General features: G+C 43.0%; 1 protein-coding gene across 1 annotated transcript in view; it reads right to left on the bottom strand.

The window, feature by feature from the left end:
* The window catches only part of LOC115781744 (uncharacterized), a 33,796-nt gene that overhangs the window by 5,767 nt on the left and 1,089 nt on the right, over positions 1–26,940 (bottom strand). Inside the window, exons 3-6 of the mRNA XM_030731582.1 lie at positions 23,248–23,535; positions 22,958–23,005; positions 20,158–20,291; positions 13,699–13,911 (exon numbers count right to left, since the gene is read on the bottom strand). Coding sequence (XP_030587442.1) covers positions 13,699–13,911; positions 20,158–20,291; positions 22,958–23,005; positions 23,248–23,518 — 666 coding nt within the window. The 5' untranslated portion in view covers positions 23,519–23,535. The remainder of the gene's footprint in view (positions 1–13,698; positions 13,912–20,157; positions 20,292–22,957; positions 23,006–23,247; positions 23,536–26,940) is intronic.

The following is a 26,940-nucleotide window of genomic DNA, read 5'->3' as shown; positions in this document are numbered from 1 at the left end:
AAATCACCATTGGCATCCTTTATCTGATATTTATCTCAAAGTAATATGGAACTGTCTGACTCTTAATATTTCTGCTAAATATTTCTACCACTCCCCTTTAATCTAAAATGATTGAGGCTTCTTACCCCAAACATGTACACAACCAAAGGCTCTCCCTTTGTCCTTCAGTGACGCAGCAGCTCATCACAGTTCACAGGTTATTGTGACATAACCTGTGAAGTTCTCTTCTGATTGGTTGGCTTTATTACACCAACTAACACTCACACAATCACCCTCGATAACATTCTAGCTGCGTTCAGGAGTGTTAGGATACGTGGGGTAACCACGACAGAATAACGGATGCCTCATCAGGACGAGCTAAAAATGACTAAATATCGTAAGCAGGTATTTCTTAAGATATGAAAAGTTCCCATTTTTTCCCCAACTCTTCCATATAACATATAATATTCTGTTATTTTTCTGAAAAAGTTTTTTTCCTCAAAGTTTTATTTGTTTCTGAATGTTCTAAAAACTTTTCTAGATTTACAAAATGTTACTTTTTCTTCAAATATCACATAAAGTTTTCAAATGGTTACAATTTTCTTCCAAAACATACCACATTTTTCATTATGATGATATATTTTATTCTTGCGTTTTGGTTCCTGAGTGGACCCGGAGTTATTCGACCTGCAATAATGAATCACAGCCTGCACTCACAGGACATGCATTAATAATTATCTTTGGGATAATTTGTAGTGTAATTGTTTGCTGTGTGAACATCATGTAAGACTCGAGCAGACTGAGAGTGACGCTCCCTGAAGGAGTGATAAGGGCTAAAATCTAACGAATCCATTACATCCCTAAAAAGACGGTTACAGCTCTCAAAGGCTCGCTAAAACACACTTCAGAGGACTCTGAGAGGCTGAGGCGGCTTTCATCTCTCAACCTGACATCTTTATTTACCGTCTGTGGTGAGCGTGGCAGATTGGAGAGGTCTCCTCTCGGCGTGTTAATGAGCGCGTTCGATTGTCTCATTTATTCTTTCATTTCCTCCATGAATAAATCCCTTTCATGTTTGCTGTTTCAGCCATTGTCTCGCTCGTCCCTGCGCTCGCAGTCCTCCTCACTTCTCCGTTCGCTCTTTGTGTGATTTCTTCCATCAGGAGAAAATAAAGGTACAGTCAACTCCACGAATGAGCTCTCTCAAAGTGGAAATTTTAAATCCAGAGTCCCCTGATGATGATTGTAGTTAAGACAGAAACCCAGCTGAGGAGTAAACCCCCCCCAGGCCTATAAAACATCATGTCCAGCCTCCTGAAATGTTGTTCTATCCTTGTACTTTGGTTAATCAGGTAATATTTTGAACCTACTTTTCCCCTCACAGATGTCTGCAGATGTAGGCTATTAGATGACATCTGGGGTTCTGGTTTTCGAGCATCTTGGATGCCAGTTTTAGTCTTTTCGATTTGTTGCAGCTGAGACTGGTGTTTAGACTGGTTTTATGTTTGGCTTTATGCTGGTATGATACTTGGCATTGGACTTCTTTTGGGATAAGTATTAGAACTGGTTTTGGATATCTTGTAGCTGTGATTTAGACTAGTGTTTGTACTGGTGTCAGATTTGACTTGAGACTATGATTAGACTTGATTTGGATACAGTGTTGGACCAATTTGGGGCTGGATGTAGACGAGGTTTCTGACTGATCTTGAACTTAGTTTCGGGCTCACAGATGTTCTGCAGCTTTATTTTAGACTTGTGTTTAGAGTTGATTTTAGACTGCTACTAGATTGTGTTTAGGACTGGTATTAGACTAGTTTGTAACTTGGTGGTAAATTTGCTGTAACCCTAGACTGGGGTCTGGACTAGTTTTGAGACTGGATGTATGGTTCAGACTTGGTTTTTAAGCTTGATGGCGACGGTGAAGAATCCAAACTAAACTTCTGTGTCTGTTTGTTCTTCTGAGAAAACGGCTCCACATTTGGTGAAAACAAACACAGAGGCACAAAGGATTATGGGTACTAATGGAAAAAACAGCCCTCCAAGCTTCACAGGACGACATCCTGGTGCTATGATGGACATTCACTGTGTGGAGCAGAGTGTTAGTTTGTTGATGAGGAGGAGCATGAATCCCTGGAGAGGAGGAGGAGGCTCCCTCATTAGTGAGCCAACACACACTCACGGAGGTGTCTCACTAAACGGTTGTGGCTCATTGCAGGGATGAATTAAAGGTAAGAAAACTGCAATGAGGAACAAACAGAAGCTGTTTCAGGTATTTTCATTTATCACAGTCAGTGACACGTAAGCTGCTACACACCACAGTGTTACGTCCTAATAAGCAGATTTTAATGAGGATCAGACTCCTCAGGTTTGATTTACGCAGACAACTGACTATACCGTATTTTTCAGACTATAAGTCGCACCCCCGGCCAAACGATGAAAAAAAGTCCAGAAAATACGGTACATAAAATTATGACAGGCTGAAACAAACTAGATAATTCACAATTTGAATATTACACAAAAAGGCTGAGCTCCTTCCACTTGGCTGCAAAGAGTTTCAGTGCATCCTGAAGGTCGGATGAAGGTAACTGAGCCACATTTGTTGAACTGGTTTTGGACTGGATTTATGGACTGTAAGACAGGTGTTTAGACTAGGTTTAGCACTGGTTTTAGACCTGCAAGGGACTGATGTTAGACTTTGTTTTGGGTTGGTTTTGAGCCGAGCTTTTTTTTATATTGGTTTCAGAGTCGTATGAGACTTCGTTTTGGACCAACTTTGGGATTTTGATTTTATGTCTAAATGGGGTATAAACTGCACTAACTGATTTTGGACTAGATTTAATTTTTTTTTTGGATCAGATGTAGTTTTGGACTTGTGGATTTATTGCATCCTTGTATCAGATGTGTTTAAACTGGATTACATCAGGTTTAAACTTGTATTTGACTTTCTTTTTGGACTGCTCCTAGACTTTTTCTTTTACTTGTTTGAGACTGGTTTAGATTTGGTTTTAATCCTTTACTAGACTTGGTTTTAGACTTTGAGAGTTAGTTTTATTTTGGTAGCTTTTTGAGCCTGATGGATAGACTGGTTTCAGACTTGGATTAGACTTAGTTTTAGACCTAGTTTGAGTTGATTTAGTGCCTAAATGGAGTGCAAACTGTAGGAACTTGGCTGAGAACCTTGTGATTTACTCCACCATCACCCTGATGCTGATCTGAACTGCTTCCTAGAAGAGCCACAGCCAGCGCATTAAGGCACTGATCCACAAGGTGGCTTTTGGAGTTTGTGCTCAATGGTTTAGCAATAGTGAGACAGGTCTGCTGTTCCTGCTCATCACATATTTACACTCGCAGACGTCCTGGGTTGATGTCTATGACATAGACCCAGACCAGGATCTTTAGCTGAAGTAGTTTTGGGTTGTCTGAATGGGATGCAAGCTGCAGTAACCTGGCTGACTTTGTCTCTCTTTAAAAGAAGCCCATTATCAGGGGGTATCCAAAGTGCCAGTCATGTCTAATTTAAGTATGGAAACATCTGGGCAGAACCACATGCTGCCTGCAGTGGCTGGAGACTCTTATTTTGTTGGGCTGATGGGTTATCATGTCGTCATCCTATCAGGAGAAGAAAAATATTCCACTGGAATCTGGAGAGTGACCTCTCCCCCTCCCTCGTCATCCTCACCCTCCACCGCTCCCGTCCTGAAGCCTTCTGCTCCACAAGAAGCAACAAGATAATAAAATCAAGTCATTCAGTGTCGAGGAGACATGAATGGGCTCGGTTAGCCAGCAGTTAGCATAACAAAAGCCTTCTTCAGCCACTTCCACTGCTCCGTCTATTCAGGCTGTCAAAACACGGCCGGCTGGCTTTTCCTCCTCCTCAGATCCTCTGACAGCTACTGAGGTGGGAGGAAAGCCTCCCACCCCTCATCGCCATTCAGGAGCAGCCTCTTTGTATGCCAATTGCCTGTCCTAATTGGTGGCGTTTACAAGCCGCTCCGTCAAACCGGCGAGCAGTGAAATCTCGCGGAGCAGCGACCGCTTAAAAGGGGCGAGAGAGAAAGAGGAGGGAGAGGAGGTGAAGGCTGAGAGGAAGGAGGAATGAACTTTGTGCTGACATTTGTGGTTGAATTAACCTTTAAAGTCCTGCATTAAAAAGCTCATTTGTCTTTAGGTGTCTCCATTTTTGTCACTTCTGTAGGCCGATTTTACAAAACATACAATGAAGAGCAAAACAAAGAAATATAAAATAAATAAATAACTTTTTTTGAGAAGGAAAAGCAAAACGTTGACAGAACAAATAATGAGAGCTTTGATTAAAGTCATAATCGACATTAATGAGGGAAAAAAGGTATTTAGAAGACTAAATAAAATAAAATCTATAGATTGCATCAATCTGGATGGTTTTATTTACACATCACAGCAACTCAGACATTTTAACATAAAATTAGTTACAAATTATGAAAAAACCAAACTGTATATCACCAGATATTATTTTTGGGCGAGTTTAACCACGTAACAGGAAACCAGATCTGTCTGAAAGCTCACTTTAAATGAATACAAATATTTTAGGATCATGTTTAATCATTTTGTTTTAAGAAAACTGAGGTTTTGGTCCTTTAATTTTGACGTTTGTGACTAAGAAATGGGATAAAAACTGACAAAAGCAGCTCACTGTGAGAGATGAAATATTAAAAAGAGACGGTTGCACCTGATTACATGGAAAGAAATAGACACGGATCCTGTTCAGGGTTGTGTCAGAACAACATCCAGCATAAAACAGCCACATCAAACCTGCTGAGCTATGAATAAACCTTCAGGAACACAAGAAAGCACACTAATGTTAGCCAGCTAGTCACTGGATATGAAATAATTTGCCTATGTTAGCGGGTAAGCTAATGCTAGTGGGGGTGAAATGAAAGCCTAACAAACTTTGGTCTGGAAACTTTGGTCACCAGCAGCAGGACGTCTGATTGACGGAGGAATCGTTTTGTTATCATTTAGTTTACTACTGTTAGCCAATGACAGCACCCGTGTGCGTTGCTGTCTCACGTACAGTGGGGGAAAATAAGTATTTGATACTCTGACGATTTCGCCCACCTACAAAGAACGGAGAGGTCTGTAATTTTATCGTAGGTACACTTCAACTGTGAGAGACAGACTCTAAAATAAAGATCCAGAAAATCACATTGTAGGATTTTAAAATAATTAATTTGCATTTTATTGCATGAAATAAGTATTTGATACAATAGAAAAACAGAAGTTAATATTTGGTACAGAAACCTTTGTTTGCAGTTACAGAGGTCAGATGTTTTCTGCAGTTCTTCACCAATTTTGCACACTTCAGCAGGATTCTCGCCCACTCCTCCATACTGATTTTCTATTGGGTTCAGGTCTGGAGACTGGCTCGGACACTCCAGGACCTTGAAATGCTTCTTATGGAGCCACTCCTTAGTTGCCTTGCTGTGTGTTTTGTCATGCTGGAAGTTCCAGCCACGACCCATCTTCAATGCTCTTACTGAGAGAAGGAGGTTGTTGGCCAAAATCTTGCTATACAGGACCCCATCCTTCCTCTCCTCAATATGGTGCAGTCGTCCTGTCCCCTTTGCAGAAAAGCACCCCCAAAGTATGATGTTTCCACCTCCGTGCTTCACGGTTGGGACAGTGTTCTTGGGGTTGCACTCATCCTTCTTCTTCTTCCTCCAAACGCGGCGAGTGCAGTTGATACCAAAAAGCTCTATTTTGGTCTCATCTCATCACATGACCTTCTCCCATGCCTCCTCTGGATCACCCAGATGGTCACTGGTGAACTTCAGACATGCCTGGACATTTGCTGGCGTGAGCAGGGGGACCTTTAATGCCCTGCAGGATTTTAATACATGACAACATAGTGAGTTACTAACAGTCATCGTTGAGACTGTGGTCCCAGCTCTCTTCAGGTCATCGACCAGGTCCCCCCCACATGGTTCTGGGCTGATTCCTGACCTTTCTCAGAATCATCCTTGCTCCACGAGGTGAGATCTTCCATAGAGTCCAGACTGAGGAAGAATGACTGCTTGCCTATTGTCCTGCAGCCCATCCCAGCCTTGTGCAGGTCTACAATTTTGTCCCTGGTGTCCTTAGACAGCTCTTTGGTCTTGGGCATGGTGGAGAGGTTGGAGTGTGGTTAAGTGTGTGGACAGGTGTCTTATACAGATAACGAGTTGAAACAGGTGCAATTAATACAGGTAATTAGTGCGGAATAGGAGGGCTTCTTAAAGAAAAACTAACAGGTCTGTGAGAGCCAGAATTCCTGCTGGTTGGTAGGTGATCAAATACTTATTTCACGCAAAAATGCAAATTAATTATTTAAAAATCATACAATGTGATTTTCTGGATCTTTTTTTTTTAGATTCTGTCTCTCACAGTTTAAGTATACCTACGATAAAATTACAGACCTCTCCGTTCTTTGTAGGTGGGAAAACTCGCAAAATCAGCAGTGTATCAAATACTTATTTTCCTCAGTGTTCTTCCAAACCCGTCAGGGTTAATCTACTGCTAGCTGGCTAACAGAAACCATAGTCCGAACCCTCTGGGCTCGTATTTGAGGCTGTTTTCACTGTAAATTAGTGAGTTATTAGTTACTTTGTGTAGGATTAAGAAATTATATGAAAATCAGTTAACTAGCCTCTTTTGAATATCTGAATATTGAAAAGAGGAGGTTTAATGTGTTCTGCCACTCATGGGCTTCCTGCAACAGCGGAATTGAAATTATCGTAATAACTCTATTAACCCTGTTGGTTGTGGAGTGCAACTTCTCAGCTTTTCAGAAACCAAATTTTTCCGATAGGACAAACGGTCGCGTAATTACAGTGATTCAAAGATGTCTCAGCAATGATACGCTCGGCGTTAACCAGCTGATCACAGCAAGTAAGGGCAGAAAACAGGTGTATCGGCGGCGATCGCCCGCTGTTAAAGGGATAACATAAATCTTTAACTGATCCACATGGAGCCTTCAAGTTTTAGTATCATGAAGGTATTAAGGATCAAACTGACATTTCAGTGTATTATTAAAAAACAAACATGAAGTCAGACACACAGATTACTGATAAAACTTCTCAGTCCTGGTGAAACATAATGAGAATAAAACTGCACTGAAGTTGTGGCGTAGGCAGTCGGCGCCTGCAGCTAGGAATGATTTATTATGATGAGCAGGCAGGACGCCATGGGGGCGGGACTTCCCCTTTAATTACACGTCTCAAATCAACGCTGAGCCCTGCAGCCACGGCTCAGCAAGTCCATCTGGAAATTAAAAGTGCCTAAACAGGCCGGCGAGATGGATAGAAACGTATTAGAGACTCTGATGGAGTCCGCTCCACTGACGCACAGCTGAGCTTTACTACTTAAAAGTGCTCCTGACTCCTTAATCCCACCTCACTGTGCTTCAACTCTGCCTTCATAGGAGGCACCTTCAGCCACACACACTTCATATTACCTGTTAAATCCAGGTGTGTGTGAGGGAAACGCTCTGAATTTAATGATGTTTTAGCCTTTGCTTCCACAGACATGCTTCAGTAATAAAAGCCATTTTAACAGCTCATCAGACAAAATGGATTATTGAGCTTTCGTTACACACATTAAGGTCCTTAAGGTCACCAGGTCCCAGCACACCTGTCCACATCTGTCCTGTGAATGGGTTTTTGGTTTATCCGTCTCATCATTTTTACTCATTTTATTCAGTTTCGTACTTTGCAGAGGAGCTCCGGTTTCGGGTTCATCGGTTCTCCGAGTCAGAGCTTCTCCTCCGTGACGGCGTGTCAGGATCATCTTCATCGTTAACTCCAGGACTCCACATCAGAGGGAGCAGGAAGTGTGATGAGAGCAGCGCTGTCTCCATCACTGTTTGTTGAGTGCTGATCACAGACGCCCTCAGACTCATCATGCCCCCCCCCCATCCCCCCCAAAAAAGACACATCATGGCGGTTCCTGCATGTGAGGGAAAAAAGTGCAATGCATGCTGGGAAGCTGGAGATCAAAAGACTTGTGAGGGTTATTTAAGCCCAAAGACGGTGCAGTTTACATGTGAGCATCTTTTTAATCTTTTATTGTTTTCAGTCACATTTATAAATTTCATGCTATATTAATGTGGTTCTTCTGTACTCCTGCAGAGGAACTAGAATCTTTTTGAGAACCTTAAATTCCTCTACTACCAATTTTTCTTATGTTGAATTTTTCCCAACTTTGGTGGGGTTTTTTTGTGGATTTAATGTTTAATTTAATGTTTCTTTTTTAACTGACTTTATTGTTCATGGACATTTTTTCACCCAAACAGTTTGACAAACGTAATCGTCTGTTTTTATTGAGCATCTTAAATTAGTCAAAGTGTTTCTGTACCTAGTAAAAACCAAGGATGGATAGAAAGATCAATATTTTATTTTAATTCTACAGCCTGCCATAAACTGTTTTGCTGTCCTTCTGTAAGGTATTTTTGAGTTTATATGCTGATGGCTTTAATTGTGAAAGGAAGGAACAGGAAGAAGCACTTTTGGCACGTCTAGAATAAATTAATTTTCCCAAGGGGCCATGTGACAAACTGGGACTGCTGTGGAGGTAAGTACAAATAAGCTGAACTCAGTTCTGCTTGATATTCATTTTATCCCACTATAAACTGCTGCCAGTAAGATGTTACAGATCAGCAACGAAAACGTGAAACAGGCCAACGAGCATTCCCAGTTTCAGCCCAGTTAAGCCTGAATGGATGACTTCCTGTTGTAGTCCTTTCAACGAGTGCATTTCTGCCAGCTACACTGTGATCTCAAACGCTTTCACCATCGCACAAACAAAGATGAGTCACTGGGCTGCGTGGTGGTCATCACAGCTCGTGTCCAGAGTCAGGGAGAAAAGCCAGAACTGTGCACTTTGTTGGTCAGCTGAAGCTCCGGTTTCCCTGCAGCCTTATTACAGTTCCCTTCTTTTTGCAGAGTCCAAGAAACGCTCTTCGATAAACTTTGTGATTTTGTGGGAAATCATAAAGCTGGTCGTGACTGCTCCATCCTGGATGTGTAAGCTTGTTGCTTTTCCAGCTTTGCTAGCAAAGGTTCAGACGTCTGTTCCCGCTCTGCATCAGTCAAGTTCTCCTATTTCTCTGTGTTTAGTCTCGTAATGCCGATTCAAACTGTGATCCTTAAACACGGAAATCTGCTCTCAGCAAACCAAGCACACGGCGTTACCTCTGGCTTCACTGAATAAATACTTCGGAGTCCATGTCTGGTTAAAAACTCTGTCACTCTCTCTCTTTTAATGTGACCTGACATTTTTGAGGGCAAATTCACATCTCTCATAAACACAAACAAAGAGGAGAGACAAAGACAGAAAGAGCACAGCTGGTGTTTCTACACAGCTCAAATGTTGATGTGAGCGTAACACACAGACTTCAGATAACATTTTAATCCAGCATCAGCAACAAAATAAATAAATTATGATTATTTTTCATGTGACAAGCGACGGGAGACGTGTAGAACAAACTTCTGTGTGCAGGAGTATCTACCCGGGAGTGGGAGCTAATTAAGACCCAGAAATGTGTTTCTAGAAACTTTGATAGTTCCTGCATCCTGAGGTGAGGGCGCACAGAAAAGGGGGACCCCCCCCCCCCCCCACACACACACACACACCACCACCAAAAAAAATGATGAGAAGCATGGACAGGTTTCTCTGGAACAAAAGTGCCTCCTTTAGATCCTGGTTCCTCCAGCTGGAACACTGCAGAACGCTTCAGGCTCAGATGATGCTGTTTATGTGTCTGCAGTAATTTGGTCCTAACCTCCACGAGCAGGACAAAAGCACGGGGCTGAGCGCTGCTCTCCTTCCTGTGATGAAACATCTTGCACACATTAACATATTAATTGAGGTTTTCCAGCCGTCGTATTTTTGCCGATGGATCCATTCAGAGCAGACTCCGAGTCGGAGGAGGAATTTAATGAGAGCGATAACGACTGCGGCACTTTGGAGAAAAAGCTCTCATCTCACCGCGGGAACCCCCGCCTTATGTAATCTGCCCTCTCATTCACCGCCGCCGTCGCACAATTGTTGGAGAAATGAAAAAGCCATTTTGGAGCAGGCGGCGCCGTCTGTTGTGTCGTGTGGCCCTCGTTGTCAGAGCCTCGGAGGGGTCACCAGAGGTCAAGAGAATTATGATTACGCTGTAGCCTCATTCGGCGGCGGGCTCCATATCCCTCCCCCGCTGACCCGTCCACGAAGGCGAGCCTTGCTGCGTGATGATACCTCTGCAGAGGAGGGAGTCTGCTCAGTTCACAGGGTTCATCTCGACAAGATGGGGTCAGTTTTTCCTCTTCAGAGGAGCACCGCCCATTCTTCAGAGGTCGCCTTCACCAGCGTGCGAATGTAAAAGCGGGAGGCTGGACGGACAGGGCGCGAACATGTGTGATTACTCAGATCTACAACACGGGACGCCAGAGGTGACTCTGAGATTTTATCACACACGAGAAAAAAAACAGACTAAATGAAAATGTAAACGGAGCCTCGCTCAGGCTGCTTTACCTCATTTTACCTGCCCTGCTCAGTCTGAGCATCAGCTGCTGAAACCACTTCCTGTTTCTCCTCATACAACCTTTCAGTTTAAGGTGAATGAAATTAAGGTAACACTTCATAATACCCATTAATAAATGATAAAACTGATCCGCTAATTCAACTAAATAGGTTTTATTTGTGCAACTTTATTAATACTGTAATAAAGTTGGAAGTGACATTTGAAGAAGGGTCAATGTGACAGTGATCAATCCATGAAGGCAGCAGTGGTGATTTGATTCCTGTGTCCTTCACAGTTTGGTCTCATTATTGCTGCACTGTTTGATTTTGACTCTTTGAAACTGAAACTGAAACCCAAGCGGAGAACTTCAAACAAGAGAGATGGATACTTTTAGACATCACTGATTAAACAACGAACTCCAGACCACTTTAGATCACTTAATGAAGAAGCCCTAAAGGTTCTGCAGAGGAAACCACAGCAGTGTCACCACAGTCACATTCTTGAAAAATATAAAATATTCAGCTTTTCATTCAGATGTTTGACTTAAAGAATTCTTCAAGTTTGGCTCAGAGCAGACGAGCAGAGTTTTGAGGGGTGTCGACTTCCTAAAACAAGCTCCTCCTTTTTATTTAACGCCTTTAATGACTCCATAAATATGTAGAGCTTCACACCCTCCTCATCACATAGTGCATTTGTAAACTACGCCAATACTGTTTATTGGTGAGACCAAATGGGAACTACTTATAGAGAGTTTAGAATGTTTATTTGGGGTGGCCGGGTAGGATTTGCACGTATACACATTTATATTTGGATGTTATAGATTTTATAATAGCAGGACGTTCATGAACAGAGCGCGCTCAGTTCTCACAGCACAGCATTTTCATAGCTCAGTCACACTGGAGTAAAAATAGGGTGGAAACCTCTTTGCAACTAGGAAATATATATATATATATATATATATATATATATATATATATATAATTAGGGGTGGGACTCGATTAAAAAAATTAATCGAATTAATTACAAGCTTTGTAATTAATTAATCGAAATTAATCGCATTTTAATCGCATTTCAATATTTAACATGATAAATATTAATTTAAGTTTAGTTGATGAATAAATCAATATACATAAGCTTAAACTTCAAAATTTTGTTTATTTTCCCACCAGTCTACTACACAGACCAATGAAGGGTGGAAGTGCTCCTGTGATAAGCAAACTCCTGAAACTAAAGTTAAGCATCATAACTGGATAGTTTTATTCAACATTAATGTCTCACTTGTTATAGTTATAAATTAATCATTCTCTCAGCTGTATTCCTTGATGCTGAAATGTGTTATGCTTGTTTTAACAGCTTATTTTGAATTAAAGACTTAAAATTAAACCACAAAAAGGAGAAAAAGTTCGTTCTCCGTTTAACAGCTGTTTTTACACAGCTGTGCTTCACACTCACGGTTGCTAGGCGACATGAGCTACGCAGAGGTGACGGCAGCTGATATGAAGGCTAGCTGCTCACTTCCGGCCTTTGTAGGCTGCGAAAGACGTGGGCCGGGTCCTTCGCAGGATGCGGCCCCTAATTTGGACATTGTGCGTCGATATAATCTGTATGCCGGGAACTCGCGCACTGAGAAACGTTCCACGGTGCAAAGTGCGATTAAAATGCATTAAAATTTTTAACGCGTTAATTTCCCCGTAATTAATTAATCGAAATTAACGCGTTAAAGTCCCACCCCTAATATATATATATATATATATATCTATATATGGTTGCCTGGTGATAGCATTGAATTTTGTTCATTGACCAATTGGAAGTCGCTGTGGAGACCAACCGGTCACCCAGAGGTTGAGCATGCACCACCCTCCAACTCTGCGTGCTCACTTTTAACCGTACAGATCATCTGAGATGAGACCCGTCACTTTGCATCAGGGGACAAGACTCAGCTGGTCGTATTCTGGTTATATTCCCATATGAAATTCTCTGAATTTAACTGCATGTGTATGTAGGTGTTAACAGATTTGTGATTTTTTGCTGATTTATTACAGTTAATTACCATATTATCGCCTTCTTAATTCACCAAAGTCACTTTGAAGATAGAAACTGACCGTGATTGGTCACAACAAGACTGCAGATTCATCGATTCTGGTTCAGTGTTAATTTCATTGAAACTACCTAAAATGATAAAAACAATAACGAAATTAATTGACACTTTCATGAACGAATGAAAACGAGACGAAAATGATTGGCGGGGACAACGTCCAATCAGAACTGATTTAATTTTGTGACAGGGCGGGACAAGTGAGGAAAACATCCAATCAAACGCACAGTTGCCCAAATTTTCTCTAAACCCGGGAAGACCAAACTGGCCTGTGATTGGTCGTTCCTTCCGATAGAACCAAGTTATGTAACCAATGTCAGCAGGGAGAAAGAGAAGAGCTGATGTATGGACACATTTGTCCTTTGATGCTGTGACAAACTAAACGATGTGTAAACCATGTGGGGCGACTATCTCGGGTAAAAACACGACAAATCTTAAACATCTGCAAACCAGTCACCCAGATCTCCATGCAAAGGTCAGCATTTTAATGTCATGCAGGGTAAAGTGTTTTTCCCAGTTTGTGTTTAGAGAAAATCTCCACACCGCGGTGGATTAGCCTTTATAATCTTAGTCCTGAACACTGCCCTGTACCTTTCAGAGCGTCCTGCTGTAAAACGCTCGGATTATCTCAGTAAGGTGGTGTTAATGATCAGGTGTGTGGGAAGCAGGTGAAACGCTAATGTTAATATTATTAATAATATTCCATAACTTTGAATAAATGTTTAATTTTGTGTAAGTGTGTATAATGACTAATTCAAGGGAACCGAAGAAAAAGCATTTACATTTTACACCCTTTATATTTTAGTCGACTAAATCAACTGTAGATTTAGTCGACTATATTCTTACAATAATTTTGTCGACTAAAACTATTCAGATGACTAAATTATGACTAAAACTAAATCAAAATTTGCTGTCAGAATTAACACTGTTCTGGTTGTGCTGTGGTCTCCAACCGGAGCGAGTCACAAATACACAGCAGAGGTCGAACAGATTACAGGTTCTGCGGTCACAGGTGGTGTAGCTTCTCCAGCTTCCCAAGCAGGAAGTCCAGCTTGAAGCTGAAAATCCCAACTGGTACTTCGACGCTTTGTCTTCTTTTACTCACCCTCTTGAAGACGTTTGACTCGCTGGTGAAAGATACCGAGTCACTCCTCAGAGACAGCAGGTCGCAGCAGGTCATGTCTCCTCCATCGCTGCTGGAGTGCAGACCGCTCGCACTGACCCCCGCAGGGGTCGTCCGGTCTGAGGGTCTCTCTGGTTTCTGTGGCGCTGCTTGTTTAACCGGAGTCACTGGATCAGCTGCAGCTGCTTGTTGGGGCTGGAAAAAGTACGAGAAACAAGAACATCTGTCAGCCTGCATCAAGTCTCCATCTTTGTGTTTTTATGTGGACCAGCAGCAGGAAGATCACCTTTTAAAGTTACTAATGTTTAAGGGAAGCAGGGTTTTACCAGCCATCAACCTCCAGGCAAAAGTGGACAGCCTCAACATTTTTACCCATTCAGCTATTTTCTCTGAAACAAAGCCTGTATGATGGAAACAAACATCTATCCTCCTGCTCCTCAGACGGCTCAGAGGAGCTGTCGGATTATCATGAGAGATACAAAATGTCCGACTGCCTCGCCGACCGAGGCCGACTCGGCACGCCGGCCTGTTGGGTACAATTACACCCGAGTCAGCAGCAGCCACAGTTTAACATCTCACAGAGCTGTGATTGTCCTTTAACTGGTGACGACTGCAGTCCCAGGAGAGCTAATTATGCCTACACACACACACACACACACACACACACACAGAGCCCGGGAAAGCCTGATGAAACACGTCACTCTGATCAGTTTGATTTCTGCTAATTATTCCACCTTCTGCGTCGCTGTCATCACTGTTACTGTAAGTAACAATGACACCGCTTCCTGCTCGGCTTTTAATTCAGATCCAATCGTCACACGGAGGCCTCGGCTTTACGGTTTCACAGCTTTGACGGTGAAATCTGGCCTGTAGCGTCACACGGGGGCACGTTTCCGACGTTACTCTCTCCAGATGTTTAAAGGAAGCTGCGACTAATTAAAAAGCTCATTTCCTGTCATATGTTTAATGTCTGTGTTAGACATTTATATTAAAAGTGGCCATAGTTTCAAATAAAAAGGCAAACAGATATGAGTTCCCATTTATTTATAGCAGGGGAAATAATTATTTGATCTCTGCTGAATTTGTAAGTTTCCTCACCTACAAAGAAATAAACAGTCTCTGGTTTTTATGGCAGAGGCTCCACAGTGAGTCAGTCCCCACAGACTCCCACGCTAAAACTTTGCAGCAGAAATAAATATGTTTACAGCCTGATACAGAAACTGCTTTAGTCTCTGTGGATCATTTCCCCCTTCATAACAGCTGTACGGGGGGAGGATATTTCTATGACTCACCTTGATTAAAGTTTGCATTATTAGGGGCGTGGCCTCTGTGTCTGACAGGTGGATGGCAAACATTGTGTCCAGAAACCAATGGCTGTCTCAGAGCAAGAAGGAAGAGGTCTGTAACCAGTGATGGTATAGTTACCTTGAAAAAGTAGTCTGACTACTGATTACTCCTTTAAAAAGTAACTTAGTTACTTTACGGATTACTTAATTTTAGAAGTAACTAATTTAGATTACTAGTTACTTTATTAGTTACTTTCAACAGCTGCCGGTCTTGTGCCAAAAGTGATCGTCTGTCATAAAGTGATTCAGATGTTTCTATGTGCTTTTATGTGTAATGTCTTTGCTTATATTGCTAAACTGAGTGCAGTCAACATGATTTATGAGTGGCTTGGCCACTTCAAATATCTTTATATAACTGTGATGTTATATTTGTTGTGATTTCTGCAGCCTCTGAGCCACATTTCTGTTTAAAAAGATATTTTTAATGTCAGACAGTTTTTACCTTGGAAAAAAAAAAAACGAATATATAGAAATCACTTTGCCAAAAACTGAGTGGAGCATCTACCACTCAGTTTGAGTGGTCATGAATCACCTGATATCATTCATGAGAGATGTGTTTGATATATACTTCACAGATTATAGGTCAACAAGTCATTTACAGACGTTTAAATACAGGCAATGATTTTTATTTATTTATTTTTTTTGGCAAATACCGAAAATTGCTGTTTGGCAGACGATCACTTTTTGGCACAATACCAGCCTCTACTACATACTATAGTAGAGGGCTTTTCAACTTCTTCAGTTCTCCCCCACTTGGGTGCTGGGGGGCTCCTGCATTAGCCGCAGCTCTGCTTCGCCACTGTTGCGACTCGCTCTGTAAGTGTGACTGCGCCGTGACTCCAGATGTTACTTCATGTCTGACGTAGTGTTTTTGAAGCTAGATAGCACTTTGTCGCCAGCACAAAGTGCACAGCTAACCTTGATGTTGTCATCTTTAGCTGACACAGACTCACTATAGTGTCTGTATTTCAGCTGGAAAATGCGCATCTCTCTCCTCCCTCCATTGTTTCTGTTTGTGTCGCTGTGCTGTTATTGTCCTCATGCCGAAAACGGGATTTAACTGCCAGACGTCACTACCCGAGATGCAAGAAGAAAGCAAAATATATCTTTGTACTGAGGAACATGACAACAATAGTAACGCACAGTTACTTGGATAAGTAACTTTAATCTGATTATTGGACTGCAAATAGTAACGCGTTAGATTACTCGTTACCGAGAAAAAGTAGTCAGATTAGAGTAACGCGTTACTAAGTAGCGCGTTACTGACATCACTGTCTGTAACACATTTTACCCCCACAATACACACAATACATGTAAAAATACTGCAGAAGTATGTACCAGTACTGTACCTGATTTACACTTCAAAGTTCACTCCGCAATATTAAATGGAACATTATCGTGTGTGTGTGTGTGTGTGTGTGTGTGTGTGTGTGTGTGTGTGTGTGTGTGTGTGTGTGTAACATAAGAGAGGGTCATATTTCTAATAACGAGCTCTGTACCGTAATCTCTGTGAATCCAGAGATCAGTTTTTTTGTACTTTTATGGTGAGCTGACATCAGATGCGGCCCCTCAGCAGGCTTCCATAAGTTGGCCAATCAGCAGAAAGTTGCTTTAAAGGGGGAGGGGCTTGTTTCAGTCAGAGTGTGAACTGAATATGAAATAAATAAGGATTATTTTGAGCTGCTGCGGCAGAGTCCCAGAGTAAAAACCATGTCCTGCACAGGAGGAGGCCGGGATGACCTCAGCCTGCTCAGGGGACCGGCTTCAGTCTGATCCCAGCTGTATGCCTCTATGTGCTGCTGTTGTAATCATAAAACTGTTTACTGCCATGAATTTAAATCTTCTACAACTGTTCATTGTTTTTACGGCCATCGGTGTGGTGAGGATGTGAAATATGCCTCTTTTTAACATCATACAACATGAGACAGGAAGGGCCTGAGAGAGGCTTTTCTTCAGAGCACCGACGAAGAAGCTGAGCCCCTTTTAAATTTCTCTTTTATGTCTCCCAACATTCATGGATTTTAACGTGTGGAAATGGATGTGTTGCAGGTTCAAACACAGACACGGATCGGCCTCAGCCTCATAATAACTCCGTCAGCGCCTGCAGGACGTCCACACCGTTCACCATGAGCTCGCTCTGCAGCTCGGCTGTAATTCCATTTGTTGTGTCGTCCTCGGTCGGAGCTTTCCCTTCGGGACAGATCGGATCTGATTTAAACGTAAATCGACGACCTCTCCAATAATCTGCGTTTCTTTATTTGGCTGCAGACGTGGTGAAGGCGAACGCTGGCAGGAGACGGAGGGTCAACCCCCCCGTTCCCGGTGCCGCGCAGAGCGAATCCCCCTGTGAACACTCAGGCCTGTAAATTGTTTATCAGACACTAATGCAGGAGCCTAATCCCATTTGCATTCATATTAGTTCCCCCGTATCGCCATCTGAGGGAATGACTTATTTCAATCCTTCTGAGGGGTAAATAACTTTATGCATGATATCAGTATCTTCATAATTCACATCAGTAAAGTCAATTTGCTTTAAGTGCTCCTCCACCGTGTGCTGCAGAGCTTCAGAGGAACCTTATTTGGAGGCGGTTCGGATCAGTGAGCGCGCTCACACGAGGGTGGGTAATGCAAATCTATCAGAGGAATGCCGTCAGAGAGCCGAGGCTCTCACATGTCCCCCCCGCCTCAGAGGAAGCTTCCTCCCGCTCCTTCAGGGCATCTGGTCCTCAGCTGCAGGTCCGTCCCGCTCATCGCCACATTAACTTCCTGTCAGGCCTTTGCCTGCTGCTTAAAGCGATGACAAAATGAACACGTGGAGGAAAGAGGGCGGGGCATATTACCACAAAAACCATAACAAGACACGCCAAAAAGCTAACCTTCACAATGTACCAGGAAATAACCAAAGAAGCAACAACACAGACGGCAGAAACACAACAAGACCAACCAAACAGGGACGAAAGGGCAACAGATACATTACACATATTTTTAATGTCTAAAAATGTACATTTATAAATGATTTTTAGTTTTTAGATGTGGATTTTTATGATCTATTTGTAACTTCAGTTAATTTGAAAATGTTCAGCTAATGCTGCGTCCACACTGGCAGCAATCGGCATTCAGGTTTACGGCTGGTCGCTTTCAGACGCTCTGGGCTCCGGTTGCCTAGGTGACCCTTTCATATACTTAATACCAGGTTATAGGTCAATCAGTGGGCATTCTTCACTCATTAAAACTTTATCTTGCGTCCCGCCCACTTCCTGTTGCTGAAGTCGCAGAACGTCATTGAGCTTCTTTGTTCTCTGGTCGTCTCGGCGCTGTGAATCACTTCCAGTATGGATGCAACTTAAGTCACACAGCATGGAGACCAGTGTCAATCTTGTTGACGAAATATTTTTGTCATAGTTTTCATCAACGACCCTTTTTTTCACGAGGAAAACGAGACGATAACTAAGTTAAAACTACCTGAAAGGATAAAAACTATGATGAAATTAATTGACACTTTCATCAACGAATCAAACTGAGACGCAAATGCTTGGCAGGGACATCCAATCAGAACTCATTTAATTTTGTGACAGGGCGGGACAAGTTAGGAAAACATCCAATCAAATGCACAGTTGTACAAATTTGCTCTAAACCCGGGAAGACCAAACTAGCCTGTGATTGGTCGTTCCTTCTGAGAGAACCAAGTTATGTAACCAATGTCAGCAGGGAGAAAGAGAAGAGCCGATGTATGGACACATTTGTCCTTTGATGCTGTGACAAACTAAACGATGTGTAAACCATGTGGGGCGACTATCTCGGGTCAAAACACGACAAATCTTAAACGACATCTGCAAACCAGTCACCCAGATCTCCATGCAAAGGTCAGCATTTTAATGTCATGCAGGGTAAAGTGTTTTTCCCAGTTTAGTGTTTAGTGCTCAGTTTAGTGCTAATGTTAATATTATTAATAATATTCCATTAATTTTGTGTAAGTGTGTATAATGACTAATTCAAGGGAACTGAAGAAAAAGCATTTACATTTTACACCCTTTATATTTTAGTCGACTAAATCGACCGTAGATGTAGTCGACTATATTCTTACAATAATTCTAAACTAAAACTATTCAGATGACTAAATTATGACTAAAACTAAATCAAAATTTGCTGTCAAAATTAACACTGATGGAGACCTGTCAGCAACCACCTGGCGACCTCCGGTTGCTAGGGAAAACCGCTCCCAGCTGGTTGCTGGCTGGTTAAAATCGGTTGCAAAAACCTTGCAATTGCTGCGGTTGCTTATAGTTTGTACGGACGACTCCGACGTGTCTGCACACACTCGCCAGCTGCTCTCTGAGCGACTGAGCATGGGCGGGCTGATGTTGGATGCTGACTTCCTGCTGCCGGGTTTCTTTACTGATGATGTGCAGGCCTGATTCCCTCCCTGGCTTCACACCACATGATTTCTATCCCCTCAAATTATACGAGACAAGATCTGAAGGTCTACAAAAGTTTGGCTGCTTCTCAGTATTTTGTGTCAGGATGAGTAACAAGCACGAGCCTTATGCCATGAAACCTTCACGCTGACACCTCTCCCTGGATAAAATATTGAGGATTATTGTTAACATGTAGAAAACAGCACGAGTCGAGCTGCTGACGGTGAAAGCAAAGAAGAGAAATCTGTCAGGATCTGAAAAGCAGGACATTTGTGATAAAAGGCGGCACGATGAGGATTCAAAATGAAAATGAGAATATTTAAAATAGTTCACAATGAACAAATACATTATTGAAAAATCGTCTTAAATCCACGGTGTGACGAGTGGCGACGTGGGCGCATAATTACAGCTCTAAACCCACAAACTCAGAGTACAGTAACATGAAAATAAGGAAAAGTGGTTTTGAAGAAGCAGAAAAAAGTGTCAGGCTGATGAAGGGAGGCTGTCAGGAGGGCCGGGCTTTGAACTTGATCAGAGGCGGTGTTTAAAGAAAGAACAAAGGCAGCAAATGTGGAGAAGTAGAGCTACCTGCGAGCACTGCCAACAAAGGCACCGAGCAAGACGAGGCGCTTGGCTCCCAGATGAAGCCATGAATAAAGATGAGCCGTCTCTGGACTCACCTCCGCTGTCTCAGTGACAACCAGTGACGGCACGCTGCCGCCTGAGTCCCCGGCTTCGTCCTCAAAGGCCGTCCCCGTAGGTAGGTTTGAGTCCGGGTCCGAGTCCGGGTCCGAGTCCGGGTCCTGAGGCAAAGCTGGATGCAAACAGACACAACTGGAGGTCAAACAGTACAAAGATTTTATATTTATTACTGTGTTTGGAGGGTTGATTTGAAACTGACACATTGATTTAATTTTCATGCATTTTTCACAACATTTTGTCCTTTAATTCTTTTTTATTTTATAATATTAAAAAAATGCTGTATGTTTATTTATTTAACAGCAGAATTTCAGGAGGTGAAATTAACGTTTCAGTGGTTCAAAACAATAAAATCTAAGAATCACAAGTAAAAGAAACAAACTAAAATGCCCTGTGCAAATTAAGTGTACCCCTACAAACTCCTTCAAACTAAAGCTTAGGAAGCACATGACCAGAGCTACTCAGGTGTGGCAGGTTGGAACAGCTGGATGAATCCTCTCCACAGGTGACACGTTGGTCACGAGGTCTTAGCCAATGAAAATGCACCGGCGTATCTTGCCCAAAGATACCTCGACCACCAACCTTCCAGTTAGTAGACGACCCGCTCTACCTCCTTAATCTCAGCTGACACCCCCCCAAAAATAAAATCAGTTACACAAAAATACCACATTAGTCCTAACAGTAGCACACACACTCTGACAGACTGCGTGTTTTTGAGTCCACGTCTTCCAAGTTTGTGTCTGTTCTCCATCATTAACAGCAAAAACTGAATCTGAAAACTAATTCATACACACAACGCTGCACTAATAGTAGTCGTACTGATGGCTGCAGCCCCTCAGCAGGCTTCTACAAACTGACCAATCAGAAGACAGTTTTTTAAAGGTGAAGGAGCTAAAACAGCTTGTTTCAGACTGAGGACGAACTGATGGGCTGCAGTGAGGCCCAGGATCAGAGAGAAGGATTATTTTGAACTGTGAATCATGTTAAGCTGTTCTGGGAGAGACTGAGAATGGAAGCCCAGAGCTGAGCAGGTTGGCTTTAAAATAACTAGTTCTGAAAAATGATTTTTAATGTGTCAGCCCTAACCAGGCTGCCTGATGGTTGCTAAGCGGTTAAAGTAAATGTCCCTGACTGAAGGAGCTTTCCGTTTTGCCACAATCTTTAAATACCATCTAATACACCACGCACACATGTGCAGAGGAGTGTAGGTGAAGGTGTGATCACACCTCAATCACTTCCTGTTGTGGTCTCCTGATGCACTTCGACTGACTGCTGCAGCCTCTCAGTTTCTCATTGTTGATCTGACAGCAGGAAGAAACCACAGAGGGAAGGTTCACCTCACCTCCGAAGCTCCAAACAGGCAGCAGCATCGGACCAAAGGCCTGCAGCTGCAGGAACGTGGCTGGATGTGTGGCTGCAGCACGTTAAAATGTGTTCCTAATAATCTGTCCACCCCATTAAAGTAGATGATGTGAGATACCAGCACAGTGGCGACCTGCTGGGTGCAGAGTTAAGATGCCAACCACAAACCACAGGGTCCTCTGTTTGTTTGCCCCTTCACTTCCGTTCTCAGGCTCACTCCTGCTGAAGCTTTGTTTTTATCATAAACACTGATCAGGTCTCAGAAAACAACAGGAGGAGATATTTTAAAGCTCTATAGTCCTGATTTTCCACTTAAATTCAGAGTAACGTTGATACCATCTGATGTCATAAACACCACAGTATTCACTCATCTGCCTTCACACACACATGAACCTGAGTAACATCCATTCTTAATCCAGAGGCTTTAATATGATGCGGGCCCAGCCTTTGCAGCTATAACAGCTTCAGCTCTTCTGGGAAGGCTTTCCACAGGTTTAGGAATGTTTCTGGGAATTTCTGACCGTTCTCCCAGAAGCACATCTGTGAGGTCATACACTGATGTTGGAGAGCAGGCCTGGCTCACAGTCTCTGCTCTAATCCATCCCAAAGGTGTTTTATCAGGCTGAGGTCAGGACTCTGTGCAGGCCAGTCAAGTTCTTCCACACCAAACTGGCTCATCCATGTCTTTATGGAGCTGCTTTGTGCTCTGGTGTGCAGTCATGTTGGAACAGGACCTCAGGTCCTCTCAGAGGAGCATTTGGTTTCTAACCTCCTCCTGAGACCGGCAGCTTTGGCAGCCAGGACAGGAGCCCAGAATACAGACTCACAGAGCACAACTGGATATTTGGGAAGTGACAAGAAATAATAAACACAACTATACTGGAACTGGTCAGGTGCCAGAACTAAATAACAAACAGGGAGACACACAGTGCGGTAAACATTGATGACAGAGTGACAAAGGACCAGGGAAACAGGTGCAGGTAATCACATTAGACCAGGAAGTAAAACTAAACACAGAGCATCAGAGACGAGGACTGATGAAGTAAAACCTGAAACAGGTAAGCACGGGGACAGAGACGCAGACTCACAACACTGGGAATAAAACGCACAGGCCAAGAACCAAACACACAGAGATGCAGGGAAGACAACAACACTGACAAAAAACTACAAACTATAACGAAATAAGAATCAAACAATGAAAACGGAACCTAAAAGAACCAAAGAGGAAAGGCCCGGGACCGTGTCTGCACAGCAGCGCTGCAGCACACTCACAACTCATTTCTAACTGTCTGTGCTGATGACCTGTTCAACCTTTGAACACCAAACAGAATTTTTTCTTGGAGTCTGTTGAGGATGCTGCTTTCTATTAATTCATTTAACTCGTATTAACTTTAGCTGCAGTCTGAAGGTTTATCTCACCTGAATCAGCTTCCAGGCAGTCCTGAAGGTGCTCGCTGTGGGACGAACCTGAAGGACAGTCAGAGTCAGATGCTGACGTTTTGTTGAAGGTGTCCTTTAATGTGATCCAGTGGGTCAATAAATAACAAACAGGTCTCACATTTAAACACTCATGATAACTCAGCCTCTAACCCAAACCTCTGCTTAACACAAAGCTCCAAATGGGACACAAACCCTTCACACCTCCCTGAAGCAGACATTAACTCCACTGCAGCCTCCGACAGCCTCCTAATGCAAAAAGTACTTCTCACCTCTATCCACAGAGTCCTCAATCTGTTGCAGGTCCTGGGCATCTGCCTCATCAACAGCTGCTGCTGGAACCTGGTTTCCTTCCTGGACCGCTGGCTGGTCCTGAGGTGGATCTGGGTGATGTTCTTCTTGCTCTTCATCTTCTGGAATGTGATGTCGATCTGTGTTAGTACAGAGAGCCCGCTGCTCTTCATCCCGGCTGAGACTCTCAGGACTCTGGTTGATTCTCAGGTTCTCTGGTGGATGAAGCTCGTTGTCCTGAAGCGGCTGCATTGTGCTGATAGTTTTATCTGAAAGAAGACGTCAAACATGATTATATTTTACAGCTTTCATGAGCAATGCATCACTCTTTTCCAAGAGGTGGATGTGGTACAGAACCACCTCTGACACCATGTAATCCTGGTCTGATGGCAGAAACTGCACCATGAACGTGCTGCTGCTGTTTCCAATCGGACCGTCTCACAAAAGAAGAAATATCGATATGATTGTTCAAGAAATAAATGCATGTCTGCAGTTTTTACTCAACGTTTGATTGACAGCACCTTGTGATCGGTGTCCCTGTAGATGAACCAGTTTTGATATATAAACATCATGTTTATGACTTTTGTTTATCTGCATGTAAATTCTGTCTCTGTGGAGGTTTGGCTGTGTGGCAGGCAGTATGTGGAAGTTTTACATACAAATATGCAAACAAAAGCATCGGCCGAACTGGAACTAATAATCTGAGAGTAACAGGAAGCATGAAACAGGGAAACACACTTCCATGAGGGGACGAGTCAACAAAGAGCAGGGGAAACACAGTCAGTATACTCACACCGGGTAATTACAGAGATAGGAAACACCCTGGAACACAGCTGAAACTGACCGGGGTAAACAACACAGAGAAAATGAAAATGAAACACACACGACACGAAAGACTAACCAAATAAAACAGGAAATAAGAAAACACTGAGTCACAAACAGACGAGAGCAAGAGCCGAGGTTCAGCCTGAATAGAGAAACGAGGGATTTAATGCACAACAACCAAAAACCAGAGCTAATAACTCAGGTGCATAAACAAGACTTCAAAACACTGGAAGAACCAGGATCATCATCACCAGGGTGTCCTCCTGGTGGGGCACATTTTTTCTCAGTTTTGCTTTTTTTATTTTGATCTGATCAATGAAATGATAACATAAAATAATTCTTCTATGAGAACTTCCCTTTGCTAGAAAGTCCAGCGAGGGCCTCCAGCAGATAGTGAAGTAACATCTCCAACATCGGCACACATTTCAGTTTGGTCCTGTTTTTCCAGCCAAGACTAGAACTTAAGAAATTAGTCAGCTGGAGGTTCTTCACCATCAACATGTTGGCTGAGTGCTATGAACTGTGGGTAATCCTCTTCAGACTTACAGGAAATGTGCAAAAAGGGCTCCAAACTTCTGTCAGGAAGTCTGTCATCAACTTAATAAGGCCTCTTGGATTTAGCAGTGCCTCACAGGGCTGATGAGACAGTCAGGCACCCCCACCAATCAATGGCGAATTTCTTGCTTTAGCCCCTCCCACAACCACTGACATCCTCAAATTTCTTTATGTGGTGGAAATTGTGGAACCAGCTCTGGATTCAGTAGCAGCAGTGTTGGTTTAAAAAAAGAGTGAACCCAGGTACCATCTCTTCTTAATCACCTCTCTGAAAGTCTCAGAAATGATGGTGATGCTGTGATGTCACTGTGACATCATGGATGGATGGTAAGAGTTGTATTTTACGCCAAACCTGAGTAGTTTTATTGATAAAATGTAAATATATCACCTGTCTCATGTGGAATTCACACCACTGCAAACCCCTCCAGGGTCCAAATGTGGACATTTTCCCTCTTGAGGGAAAGTTGTGCTCAGGACCGCGAGTCAATAGATCAAATGACCGTTTCAGAAACTGCTCAGACTCTGTTGGAAGTTCAGAGCTGAAATGCTTCTTTTCCTGTTTGTCTACCTGCGCCTCACACCTGTGTGTTTCTTCTGTTCCCTCTCCTTCCTTTCCTCTCTCATAGGTACCAGTTTGTGGTTTGTGCTTGGGAAGTTGTCCTCAGATCTTCATGTCTGAGAGGCTGGAGAGCCAGGAAACATTTCTTTAGCTTAAAGGCAAACGTGAGGATCAGATCTGAGTGCAGACTGATTTCCTGCTGATGGACTGGCTGCTGCTCTCCTAAATTCAGCCTTTCATCTGATTACAGCGCTCATTGATCAGCACGTAAACAATCAGTAAATGAGGATGTGCGTTGGTTTGATGTGATCGTCTCCTCTCTGAAGCACTGCATGCTGAAATCCCACGGGTGCTAATTATGTGTGAGCACAGATTACAAGGATTGCATTTCATACTTGAATAATAACTATTAAAAACGAGTGTTTTCCAATTAATTAAACACACTGTCTTTAAGTAACCTCTGGACATCTGCCCCGCGGGCTCCGCTCATTCATGAGCTGCTGGAGGGAAACAAACGAGCGCTGCTTTCATGTGAAAATCTTCACAAAAGAGTCGGTGCCGCTGAGAATACGGCGGGAACGCCGCTGCACGCTTCCCTCAGTGTTCAACTTTGTTCATGCAAATTGTTAACATAACTTTTTGATATGATAAAACGGCAGAACAGTGTCATTTCAGGGGCGGGCCTGCTGGGGGGCTCGCCATGGAAATGATGAAAGAGCTTTTCCGAGTCATTACTCCATCCTGCGGGAGGCCCTCGGCGGGCTCGGCACCGGCCTCCTGAGCATCGTCATCAACCGAGGAGAAGAAGAAGAAGAGGAGGAAAGGTGTGTTCACCTCAGCCACCGCCAAGGGCTTTAATGAAGGATGCTTAAAAAAGCGTGAAAATGCCATCGCTAATCTGCTCGGCCCATCTGCAGAGGAGCAGCCGGCTCACATCATTTCCCCCTCAGTGCAACCCGAGAGAGGCTGCTCACTTTACCCAGGATTCATTGCAGCAAATCAATATTCACTTAGCATTGCATCATCAGTGCAGACTTGAATTGAGGCGCCATCCTCAGAGCTCTGAGCTGCCTAGCATAAACTGTCAGCTGCAGACGTTAAAAGCAGGAGGAGTGATTAAAACATCTTATAAGCCGACAAGGATTAAAGCCAGTCTGAGACTAAATAAGAATAAACACATAGTCTAGGACTAAACTTAATCCATGAAACAAATGCTGAGGCAGCTCTACCTAACATATTTCTTTAAGCTCCAATATTTCAGAACAACATGGCATCCATCAGTCACGTGATTAGAACCGGTGACAGGGGAATACCGATGTGCAGCGTGAGGATCGGAGCTGCTTCCAAAACCTTTGGGCCAGAGCCACCAGAGACTGTACACCAAAGATGGAAGCAGCCACCATGACATCACTCACTGGTTTCTGGATTTCAATTTGTGTTTTAATCTCCATGTTGGTTTATTTGAGCAAAGTTCTAACTTCTAGCTTAACCCTTTTACTCTGAATGCATCAACCGTGGTACAACATACTTCAAAAGTGCTGCCGTTCGTGGACTTCGGGTAACAAATACCATAATACCCCTATATGGCTGTGACGTGCAATTTCTGGGCTTTCAGGAACCGTTTGCATTTTTTCGATAGGACAAACGGTTGCAGAGTTACGGTAAAAAGCCAGCTGATCAACGTTCCTTGGATCAGCCGACTCCGTGCTGATACGCCATGTCTCAATCAGCTGTT

The sequence above is a fragment of the Archocentrus centrarchus genome, chromosome 6, assembly GCF_007364275.1.
Source record: "Archocentrus centrarchus isolate MPI-CPG fArcCen1 chromosome 6, fArcCen1, whole genome shotgun sequence".
Classification (NCBI taxonomy): domain Eukaryota; kingdom Metazoa; phylum Chordata; class Actinopteri; order Cichliformes; family Cichlidae; genus Archocentrus; species Archocentrus centrarchus.
This window is presented reverse-complemented; position numbering and strand designations above follow the sequence as displayed.